The 12,624-nt window shown below is 31.3% G+C and overlaps 2 protein-coding genes across 2 annotated transcripts in view; both read right to left on the minus strand.

Annotated features, from left to right (window-relative positions):
- Positions 1-636: 636 nt before the first annotated feature.
- Positions 637-6,448, minus strand: SKT2 (potassium channel AKT2/3-like; the record flags this gene model as incomplete). The annotated part of the gene is given in 11 exon segments (NM_001288330.1): positions 637-848; positions 916-1,479; positions 1,564-1,639; positions 1,730-1,918; positions 2,004-2,321; positions 2,413-2,652; positions 2,750-3,067; positions 3,149-3,206; positions 3,580-3,738; positions 5,279-5,497; positions 6,110-6,448. Coding segments are annotated over 11 exon segments (2,538 nt in total). The 3' UTR covers positions 637-717.
- Positions 6,449-9,752: 3,304 nt separating this feature from the next.
- Positions 9,753-12,624, minus strand: part of LOC102589953 (ankyrin repeat domain-containing protein 2B-like) — a 7,266-nt gene continuing 4,394 nt past the window's right edge. Inside the window, exons 7-9 of the mRNA XM_006341757.1 lie at positions 12,283-12,375; positions 10,198-10,337; positions 9,753-10,093 (exon numbers count right to left, since the gene is read on the minus strand). Of these exons, the coding sequence (XP_006341819.1) occupies positions 9,994-10,093; positions 10,198-10,337; positions 12,283-12,375 (333 nt within the window). The 3' untranslated portion in view covers positions 9,753-9,993. The remainder of the gene's footprint in view (positions 10,094-10,197; positions 10,338-12,282; positions 12,376-12,624) is intronic.

Here is a 12,624-nt window from a genome sequence, read left to right on the forward strand (position 1 = left end):
TCACTTATAAAATAGAACACCATCATCAAGCTTTGAGAATACAAGCAATTCACGATTTTCTTACTTCTTTTTTTTTTTTCTCATTTGTCATCTTTTTCACCCATTCTTAAGATAATTTATATTCTTTCATTCGTACTTGCTCAAACGATTTAGCCAAAATATAAAGGAGTGTGATCGACAATAATAGACTTGCCTTTTATTTAGTGAAAAACATTAATTTCAAAAAAAATTTAAATAGACTTGCCTTTAATTCCATTTTCACAAATTTAAATATTTTGAAATGATATTGATTTCTCCATTAAATTGATGTGAAATAAATAAAAGAGGATTTAGGCAAAGAGTATCCTCAATGCAAGGGACCAGAGGATTTAGGCAAAGAGTATCCTCAAGTCATTACTCTTTGCAGGCCTCCACAATTTACATATTCAACACAATAATTTGGTAGGTTCCTATTTGTTTCCTACTTTCAAATATTTGAATGGAAGGAAAGACTTAGGCCTCATTTGTTTCTATTAGAATTAAGACGTTTGAATTTCAACAAGTACCTGAATATTAAGATGTGCATTAAGATGTAGATGTATATATTTGAATACATATCTGAATATTAAGATGTTGTCTCTAGATCTGAACACTAAATGATTAAGACTATTTGTTTTATAGATGACTAATTGTGTAAATATAGAACAAATACTTAAATTCTAGTAGAACAGAATTATGCTACATTATGGAGTTTGTATATTCAACTATATAAAGCTTATCGTTATCCCGTATGACTTCCACAGAGTCAATTTCCGCTCCTTCTTCATTTGTCACCAAAGCATCTTTTGCTTCAAAACCAAACTTCTGACCTATAAAATAGATAATATTTTAATTCGGAAGAACTAAAAATGGAGAAGAATTTGCTTGAAAAGGTACCTGCAATGCCTTTGAGTTTTGCAAGTGAATCGGGAAGCTTTATTAACCTTCCCGGTTCATTGCACTGAGTTCTTCTCCTGAACTCAGGATGACCTCTGTATATGCTAACTCTAAAAGCACATTGATCTGTATGGCTTTCAAAGTCGTATTTTTGTTCCTGTTCATGCTCCTTATGATCAACTTCATCCATAGTATCGGATATTATTATCCTGTGCCCGACGTCTTGTTTTTGCAGCATTTCACTTAGGTTCATTGATGAAAGCTTGTCCTTCAATGTATCATCAATCTCATCACCGTTTAATAATAAAAGCTTTACCATCTCTAAATGATTTTCTTCTATTGCAACATGGATAGCAGTTGATCTATGTCGATCGTTTGAGTTAACAAGTAATCCATGTTTGAGGAGTTCCTTCATAATTGTTAATTCATTCCTCCTAGCTGCTTTACATAGGAGGTCACCAGAAACATATGGATCAGAAATACATGCCCAATGGTACAGGATTTCAAATATGGGATGTTGTTTTGCTGCTATAGCTTCCCATAATGCGGTGTCACCATTTACATCTGTCATTTATGGAATAATCAAGATATCATATACCATTTGGCCTCTCAAAAATTTTACAGTGACATTTATTGAGGTTGTCCTACCTTGTAAGTGTATGTTACATCCATGTCTGAGAAGCACCATTACACATTCTTCGTGCCCTTTTGATGCTGCTATATGCTGATGCAATGCATAGAGAGAAAAGATGTTGACAAACTCGGATACAACAAGTATATTGGTAACGTAAGAAGTATACAACAAGGGACATACCAGTGGAGTTTTCCCTTTGGAATCACAAATATTAGGGTCTAATCTTGCCTTGAGAAGCTCATCAAGAAAAGCAGCATTGCCTGTACTGGCAACAGTCAACAAATTGATGGACATGTTTGGATCGCTATCTTCGTCCCCAACATCAAGGAACAAATCTGTAAGTCTTAGATCCTTGAGCTTCTTATGATGCTGTAATCAACACAGTATAGGAAAATATTAAGATCCAACTCTGAATTGACACATTTGGAAGATCACTAAGTAGCTACGAATGAACCTGAAGAAAGTTCTTCATCATGGTGACGTTATCCTCTTGCCTGCTCTTCATTGCTTCAATCAAAGAACTTGTTCTTATCTTTAAGAGTTGTGAAAGTGTCCTTGTCCGATACGTGTAGCTCTGAGGCCTACAACAAAAGGCCCCAACTTCTCCAAACATGTCTCCACATCTCAGAGTCCAAACAATCTGTTCATTCTCCATCTCACTATCAATCATTTCCACCTCCCCTGAAACTATGATATAAACCTCATCTGGCGATTCATTCTGCATTATGACATCCTCCCTTGGGGGTATATACTCAGCCTTCATATCTGCAACCTGAGTGATCATTATGATTAGACAAACAACATGCATGAAGATTTATGAACGAGTCGATCTTTTTAGTTCATAGAATTAAATGTCATCTTACAAGGTGCAAGAGAATTTCCCTGGAGATACCCTTGAAAAGATAGACCTTTTCAACAGTTGGCAAAAACAAATGATGTCGGATACTCTTGCAGATTGTCTTGGGAAGTTGTTCAATTAGTTGTTGTTGGTTTAAGCTCTCTGCCTTGAATCTTAAGCACATGTAAGCCAGTATTTGCTCCTTCAGTCTTGGAGGCAAGTGATTTCGACTCACGAAGTTTGAAGCTGACTGTATGCTATTTCTCTGCAAAAGAATTGAACGCCATTTTATCTCGTACACACTATATATGCACTTATTTTTGCACCTGATGCCTATACATTTCAATAAGAAAGTAGCTTACAAATTCCATGGTGCGACTGGTTCCTTCAACAACTAAATTGGTCATGTTGCCAATAATGTAAGCGGTAAGGCCAAGATTGAAGAGCATGTAGAAAATGATGAAGATCATTTCGACAGTGTTAACAGCATGGAGGTCACCATAGCCAACAGTTGTCATTGTGGTGATAGACCAATAAATAGCTGAAATGTACCTAATCCAAAGGCTTGTCTCTCTGAACTTGGGATTCACAGATCCTAACCAAGTATTTCCTTGGTGGGGATATCTGTCAGCCAACAAGTAGTAGAGGCATCCAGCACAGTGCACTGAAAATAGTGTTACCTGTTTCATGCCACACACTCACTCATTCATAAATCTTCAACTAGGAAAAAGATCAAAATAATTCTTTTATGCTCTACTTACAAACAAAAGCCTAGCACATCTGATCCAAAAATAGCTGAATCTCATATCCTTTTCAAGTCTGCCAATCAACATATAGAACAAGTCTAATTAGTAGAATAAAATATGTAAGTTTTATTTGTTCATGTAAAGATGGATCTTGGGCTGTAACTCAACTCCAAAAGTTAGCTCATGTAGGAAGGATTGTCCAAGTCCATATAATGAGACCAAATTCCCATTTCTTTTCTGATGTGGGAATTTTTAACCTTGTTAACTGGACACGATAATATGGGAGGCCAACATCAGTGAACAAAGAATTGGAATGGATGTGACTATGATATCATTTAAAGATGAATTTTGAACCTAACTCAGGAGAGGATTGTCAAGTCCATACAAGGAAACCAATTTTTTATCCGCTTTCCGATGGAATTCTTAACAAGTGAAAGAGAAATTACCGGGTGAAAAATTGCTTAACTTTGCGAAGACGCCAAAATCTGAGGATTCCTAAAACAGAGTAAGAGATGCCAACTTGATGTTTGCCAGTAAACAACATGGCTAGTAAGTCAAAAGGGATGGTAGAGGCCACATCCATCAGAAACCATGTTGATACGTATCTGTAAATATATCATTATTAACTCATAAAAAAACAAAACTAATTAGCCATACAAATACATTACTAGTATATTATTTTAATGTAATCTATACATACTGTAATTCTGAGTAACAGATCTAAGTAACTGCTTAATTCATGATTAAATTAACTTTCTTTTGCATTTCCTAACCGACAAGTTCACATAGATAATACTCCCTCCGTTTCGTTTTTTTTTTCATCATTTCCTTTTTAGTTGTCATATTGCGTTTTTCAAGAGTCAATTTGAGTAATTTTTGAAATTAAATTAGATTATATTTATTCAATATTTTAAAATAAAATTTAAATATTTAAAAACTATACGAAAAGTATTATAAATTACATTTTCTTTTATATTCATATAATAAAAAATTACATTTTAAAGTATTAATTAAAATCCATATCGTTTGACCGTAAAAAAACCGTACAGAGTATCTCCCTGCTTTAGGGACTGACTCAAATAGAATGGGTTGACCCATCAGCCATTTGAGTATAATATCTTACCTAAGTTAATTCAAAATACTTTGACTCGTCACTGGATAAATATTAGTTTGGTCCAGCTCATACATTTTTGATGCTACATAAAAGCAAAAGATATATTCCAAATCTCTTCTTTTTTTTCTTTTGAATTTGACTGTTATAAATGAATAATTTTAAGAAAATATTTTATCAGACTACTCCAAAGTTAACTACATGTGACGATTACAACGTGAAAATTAAAGAATTTAATAGATTATATAACATGTTAAATTATACTGATAATATTTTAAACATTTTTAGAGTTTGGGAGAGAACTCTTTTTTTCCTTTGGACTATTCCCACTCAATAATTTAGGGAATAAATGTACTGTTCAAAATCTAAATCTTGAAAGATGAAAAAGAGAAAAAAAAACAGAGAGAGAAGAAGTTGGTTCTTTGCACCTGATCCCTTGGTGGGGGAAGGACGAATATTTAAAGAGGATCAAATCTATTCGCCATGATTTATCGATAACATATTCATTCACGATAAAAAAAGGAATCATTACTTCTTCAAATTAGAATAGTCACGTTCTTACGCAGCGTTATCAAATCTCTGTTTATCATAAATATATATGGGGAATATAATTATAATATACTCCATACAGTCCATATAAATATGCTTTCTATAGTCCATATTTATACAAATATGTGGAATATAATTATAATTTTTCATTTAATCAATACCAGTTCAAGCCATGTGGAAATATCTAAGATCATAAAAAATAAAAAAACATATAGAAGGAAATATAATTATAAAGTAAGTTTAGGAAAAGAAAAAGAACATATATATTACTCCCCCGTCTCATTTCATATGACTTAGTTTAACTTGATACATAGTTTAAGTAAGAAAGAAAGATTTTTGAAATTTATGGTCTAAAATAAGTTAAATATGTTTATGTGACTGTAAATTATTTCATTAAGGGTAAAATAAATATAGAAATGGGTCATTTTTTTTAAACAGACAAAAAGGAAAAGTAAGTCATATATAAATTGAGACGAAGAGAATACCTCGTAGCAATTTTTCTTCTATCACGAACAAGCAACTGAGAGGTTGAATCAATGTATGCGACGGAGAAGGTCAAGATGATATCAGCGGCAAAAAAGAGATTTACAATATTATCTGCGATGTAAAGCTTCTTGTTTGGATTTAAGTTCATGAATGCTATCTCAAATGGACATACCCATGCACAATATGCCACCAATAGCACCATTAGTGTCTCCCAACACCTACATATATACAAATCTCTCCTCAATTAAGTTACAATTTACATAATTAATATTTGTACTAGCTAGGTAATCAATTAATTAAATAATTTACCTTATAATTAATTAAAAGTGATGTGAATGATTTTTATACTATGGATGATACAACTTAATAAGTTTATCCATGAAACACACACATATAAGCACGAATTCATTTATTCCCGTTTGGTTTTGCAATATCCAGATATATATACACATATTAAAGTTGTTCATAAAAAGTTTATCTGGTGAAGCTCTCACTTGGTATACACAACAAGATCTCTATAAATGGCGTGACTGGAGTGATATGCCACACGACATTAAATCACACCAGATGGGTTTTACCTAACTAAGTTAAAAATAAAAATTAACTGAGACATTTCGTGAGTATGCTCTAAGTTGGAGGTAGCTAGAGTACTCCAACTACCGATGAGTGAAAGTGAGATATCTATTATCTTCATTGAATGCCATGATAACAATCTTTATTATGAGAAAATGATAATAATGATGGGACAAAAGTTCATAGAAATCATTTCTTGCACAACTTAAACCAAAAAAGACAAAGGGGAAGCATATTATTCTTCCATTTAAAATTACCTGTATGTTGAAGTGATAGGTGAGATAGTGTTGCCTTTGTGCAGATCAGTCTGATTCTGGTTATAACCAGAGGAACCTAAAGGAGGAAGAATGAGCTTTGACAGGTTGTGAAAACTCATATTTCCTAAACCTGAATTACCACCTCTCTCATTATTATTATTATTATTATACATATCTTCTTTTGTTTGGATTTTCTCCCCATCTCCATCACTCATGTTTCTATTGTAGAAACCATCTGATGAATATTTCACTTCCATATTCATCATATTAATTATGTAATGGAGGAAGAGAAAAAGAATTATACATTATACTAGAGAGAAAAAGAATTGGATGGTGGTCCTTATATGAGTGGCCCTTGAGAGGTTGTGTATGAAATTAGTTTATCTTATAGAAAAATAGCATCTTATTTTTTTTAGAGCAACTTTTACATATAGCAAATATAAAAATCATATTTGTATGTTATAGATTTTATGTTTGTTAAGGAGCTTTTGATTTGTATAATTCGCTACAAACATCCAATTTTATACAAATTATTCAATTTTATATAAATTCATTTATACATTGTAATTTGTATAATAAGATATGTATTTGTATAATTATAAATGTATAGGACGAAATATATGTATTTGTATTTGTATATACACTTTTCTCTCGCTTTATACAAACACAAACGCATTTTATACATTTTATACCGAAATGTATAAAATGGTTAATTGTATATCAAAAATGGCTAATTGTATATCGAATCAGATGACAAAAAAAAAAAGAATATTTACTGCAAATTACAATTAAAATAAACTATAACTATAACATTTAATTTGAATTAATTTAATAATTTGTTATTTCATACAATTTTCCCTTTTTATTATTCTCATCAGATCTCCAATATAATGCAGACATAGCTATAGGGATATGATATCATGTCATATTTATTGGTTTGGCCTCTTGTGTAAATCAGTGCATGGAGGGCCCTATGCACAGCTTTACCCACTTAAATATTACGGCAGTTATATAACGACGGTTGCAATGAACCGCTACAAATATAATATAATACAAGATTTTTTATATATAAGATTAAACATTTTAATAGCGGCGATTTGTACTTAAGTTATGATGCTTTCAATGAACCGCTACAAATATAATATAATACAAGATTTTTTATACATAAGATTAAATATTTTAATAGCGACGATTTGTACTTAAGTTATGAGGCTTTCAACTGCCACTAACATTTCTTAATTTTTGAAAATTTTCCCAATAGATTTAATATTTTCTTAAAATATAAAACATTAAATATTTTTATATAGACAGACTTCTCATTCTCTTTTCCTTGATTGAAAATTTTGTTGTCTTTTCCATAATTTAAAACTAAATTGCCGCTTCTGTAATGTAATGTCACTTTTGATTTCTGAAGTGATTTTTGAACTATTTTATTCTCGATTTTTAATCTTATCAATATGATATTATTGGGCTCCTTTTGATGAACTCTATCTATTCTTGATAGTTGGGGATCATTTTGGTGATTGTGCGGTTGACGAAGTGCTTTGAGTTGTTCGAGTGAAGTTTCGGCCTTCGAGGTAGGTTTGGTTATCCCTCTTTTAGACTAAGATGAGTAAGTGATTTTTCTTAGGAAGTCAATTGTGAAATTAATTGTAGTATGAGTTTTAGAGGTTGGTAAGTGTTGACCTTCTTGTTTAGTTTGTGTGATGCCTATTGTGATGCTTAGCTTGTCTGGAGGCTTGTGTGATACCTTTAATTGTTTACGGCGTCACGAATTGAATTTAGTGTTTTTAAACCGTTGTAATATATAAAATGATTTATTACGACGTAATATAAATGTTTTTGTAAAAAACCGTTGTAATACGTTTGTGGCAGACAATCTCGAAGTTCAACGAAATCAGTCGAATTCACTTAGAAATCCCAATCGATTATTTCAAATTTTTCATTCCTAATGGAAACAATCGCAAATCAGTCGAATTCACTTCGACAAAGGTTGAAAATCTTTTGAATGATTTAAGAGATTTGCTAGAAAAATGGAGAAATTTGATTTTAAAATGGCAAGGTTTAAAATTACTTGAGGATATGGAATAATGAAAAAAATGGTGAGAGAGAGAAATATAAAAGACAGAATTTGGGTAAAAAATTTAGAGAGAAAAAAAGTAGGTAATGGGGTCTTGTTTTTTTCTTTCACCCGTAATGGAGTCAAAAAGTGGTCCCAAATAAAAAGAAGGAAACTGAATTATATTAGAATACACTTTATTTGCTAAAATATTGACATTTTGACATTTTTAATAATTATTTTAAAGTATAGATATTTTTATTAATTATGTTAGGGATTTGGACTAGTTAGCTAATTTATCCTAGTCTTAGTAGAAGCAAATGGTGTCTTATTCTCATTTAGACCCTTTTAAAGATGCTTTTATTTTCGAAAAAAAATTGTGTTCTATATTTCTTTTCTTTATAAAAATTCAAGTCTCTCTCATTCTCCAACTTTAATAATTACCTAAATTATTTTCCTTGAACTTTTTTTTTTTGTTCTTGCGGCTTGTTTATCAAGAATTAATAAAATTTATTGTAAAATTTTTATTTGACTAACTACAAAACAACTTCATAAATATGTGCTTTTGAAATTAAAAAAAAATGACTACATTATTTTCTAACAATTACTTTATATATATGTATGTATATATATATATATATATGTATGTATGTATGTAGTTCAATTTTATTTTAATCAAACTTAAAATTAGGGGTATAAAAAATGAACCCAAACATAGGTAACCCGTCCAACCCGCCCAGAATTTTAAGGGTTGGGCTCAAGATAATTTGAATTGGGTTCAATCTCAACTCATTCATGCCTAACCCATTTTAAGATAATCCTCAATTGAGCCAATTCAATCTCCAATTTCAACCCGTTTTAAAACTCTTTACTAAGATACATATATTAAAGGTATAAATTATTATCTATTTAACATCTTTTATGATTTATCTATCCATTTGTTACTTTTTTTAAAAAAATCTTTAGCGAAAATTCGAATTGTGATTATAAAAGTTAAATATCACTATGTTAAAATTATTGAGATTAATCGAGTCAAATTGGGCGGGTCAAGACCCAACCCATTTTTAGCCCATTTGAGCCCAAAGTATATTTGAGCGGGTCAAGACCCAACCCGATTCCTATCTCAACCCATTTTAATATCTCCAATTTCAACTCAACCCGCCCATTTGACACCCCTACTTAAAATATTAATTTATAATTTAAATATCTTAATGTTTATCAAAGAGTGACGCTTTTTTCTAATATTTTGTTCATGTAATATTTAACTACTATTTTATTTAAATTATAATATTTATTGTGTTTACAAATTAATAAAATTTATATATACTTATATTCAAATGTTTAATAACAAACTGTCTTAATCATTCAGGATCTAGAGACAAGATTTTAACCATTCAGATATATATTCAGATCAAGACGTCTTAATCTTAATGAAAACAAACGAGGTCTTAGTTATCTTAATTTATATGATATTGTGAAAATTATATGTTCGGTGAAATACGCTTTAAAATCTAAAGATTGACAAAACTTGAACCCAGAGTGCGACATGGTTAAAAGTTAACACAAATACGTCTTCCTATCAAATTTCAATCAAAATGCAAAGCAACTTTCATAGCAAGACTGGATACATTAAAAATACAAAACAATCCTGAAATAATATAATGTATGTGCTCATGAAAAATTGGAAAATGTATAAAAAATACACTGGCGAAGAAAACACACGAAATGCATCATGTATGGATGATACGGTTCCTTAAGTTCTCAAAATGAATGGGTTTACAATAATCACCCCAGCCTACATCCAGGAAGATCGGGTCGTTCCAGTTCACAAAAATGCATCCTTCTCAAGTAGCGTTAGAACTTCATTCTGGTTATTGAGTTTGGCAACATCTATTGGTGTCTTCCCATCCAAGTTTTGAAGTGTACTGCACAGAGAATAAAAATCAAGTAAATACGATAAGAAAAATAAACAAGAAACAAGAGGCAGCAAGGATCATGACATCACGATGCACAAAGAATCAAGACTCACACAGCTGCTCCATTCTCTAACAGCAGTGCTACACACTCCTTTCTTCCGTACCCAGTAGCATAGTGCAGGGCAGTATTCTTATTCTTGTCCAAAGCATCAACCTCTGCCCCAGATTCAAGAAGTACCTGAGCACACTTCACCTGTATAGCAATACAGAGAAACAGCTTAATACCTAGAAAATAAGCTTAACCTTGGCTAATTTCAATGATACTACTTCCTTAAATGGCACCTAGTCCATCTTTAAACCTCCCACATCAACAATGTGGGGAACATCCTTTGGATTTGGTGATTGATGTTTCGATATTCTCGATGGATGGAAGGTTATTGTTACACACAAAAAAGGAAAGAAGAAATTTAAAATGACATTCTACCCTGATGGATTGTACAATAGAAAAGTCTTATAAGACCCGATTTTTGAGGAAACGAAATAAATAAATCATAATACCCAGATAATGCAAGAAACTTGGCCATAAAGAACTGACGAAAATTTTTACTATGGGTGAGGCCCAACCAACCAAAGTTGGAAGAGGCTCCACCCATTTTTTGACATGTGGATCGTGGGGCCCAAACTATTAGTTAAGGCTAAAAAATGAAACCAAAAGGAGAGAGAATGTAAAGTTTGAGTGGGAATTGCAAGATAATTGTGGGGTCCATGTCAATTTCAATTAAATAAATTAAAATATTATATTGAAAGTGGAAAAGTGCAAGGGAATAAAAAGTCATATTATTAGTTGATCAATATTTTTATTTTCTATTTTATATCCACATTTATTTAACGTGTTGAATTGAATATCTATTAAAAATATTATTCTTATATTGAAATTTGTTTACACTCTATTTTCTTTAAACTCGCGTTACTTTTAAAAATAGTTCTATATTACAAGATAAGATAAGATTTGTGTATTTTTTATTGTCTTCAAACTAATTTACTATTAACGTCAAATACCAAATTGAAGACATGCATAATTCTAATCACCTATTAAATAAACCCTTTAATGCTACTAAAGCAATGGGGTGAAGAAATGGAGGACAATATGAAAAAAGAGCGGAAAAAAAGAAAGTGATATCGTTTGTTTTGAAAACTCGAAAATCTCATTAAATGATTGTTGGTTAATTTTATCATGTTGCGTTTCATTTACACAAAATATAAATTATTTCATTAGTTAAATTATTTATCGTAGTGACTAGTGAGAATGTACATTATGTTAGCATTTATTAATTGAGAAAAGGTTCTATACAAACTTGTGGTCCCTCCGTCTCATATTATTTAAAATATTTTTTCGGAATTATTATTTATTTTAGATAATTAAAATAGAGTGTATTAAGAAGAGTTACAAGGCAATTAAGAATTGGGTGGTTAAAATTGAAAATCTCAAAAAATAAATTAATGACTAAAATTTAAATAATTAAAATTAAATTGTGAATTTTGTAATAAATAATACCGAATGAATTTTAGTAGCTCAATTGGTTGATTATATGAATTTTTACATTTTTGTGAGAGTTCAATTTATTTATTTTAGTTTCACTATCTTCAATTTATTTATTTTAGTTCCACAATTATCTTGCAATTCCCACTCAAACTTTACATTCTCTCTCCTTTTGGTTTCATTTTTTAGCCTTAACTAATAGTTTGGGCCCCACGATCCACATGTCAAAAAATGGGTGGAGCCTCTTCCAACTTTGGTTGGTTGGGCCTCACCCATAGTAAAATTTTTCAGAACTGACCCATAGTTAAATTGACAGGATACCTGATCTACAGATAATTCTAAATAAGTTGCTAATTCTTACCATGCCTAGTAAACTGCAAAGAAAATATGAAATCAAAGAGAGGGAGTCGTGGGACTAGATTTTCACGTGTATAAGGCAGCTCCTAATAATAACACTTTAAAATGTACAGTAGTTCCAAGAATTTTTTTTTTTACTTGAAGGAAGAATTGTTCCCTCTGGCTGCAAGTTTTGTAGCTTAGCTAAAGCCATTAGAAAGCAAAATACCTTAGAATGCTGAAATAAACAAAACCCTGGATACACCTGTAATTATATTAAGTATGGCAATGGTCGTAAGGAACATTTTAACTATTTTCTTACCTCCCCATATCCACATGCAAAATGCAACGCTGTCCTTCCTTCTGAATCCTCTTCATCTTTATCAGCACCAGAAGCTATCACATTCTTCAAGCCCTAAAAGAGTACAAGTATAAAAAAACAGATCACAACTAAATATCCAATGAACTCACGGTTTAACAGACTAAAGAAGTTATATTGATATAGAAAGGTGGATCATTCATTACAGCCGCTAAATAAGAGAAAGTTCAAACGACATATCTTCTATTCAGCAATATTCAGTATGTGGACATCAAAGCTCCAGGTATATTCAATTGATCCAAAAATTTGGCCACCAGGATGACTTTAGATTGAGAGAAAGGGGTG

The sequence above is a fragment of the Solanum tuberosum genome, unplaced genomic scaffold, assembly GCF_000226075.1.
Source record: "Solanum tuberosum cultivar DM 1-3 516 R44 unplaced genomic scaffold, SolTub_3.0 scf00028, whole genome shotgun sequence".
NCBI classification, from domain to species: domain Eukaryota; kingdom Viridiplantae; phylum Streptophyta; class Magnoliopsida; order Solanales; family Solanaceae; genus Solanum; species Solanum tuberosum.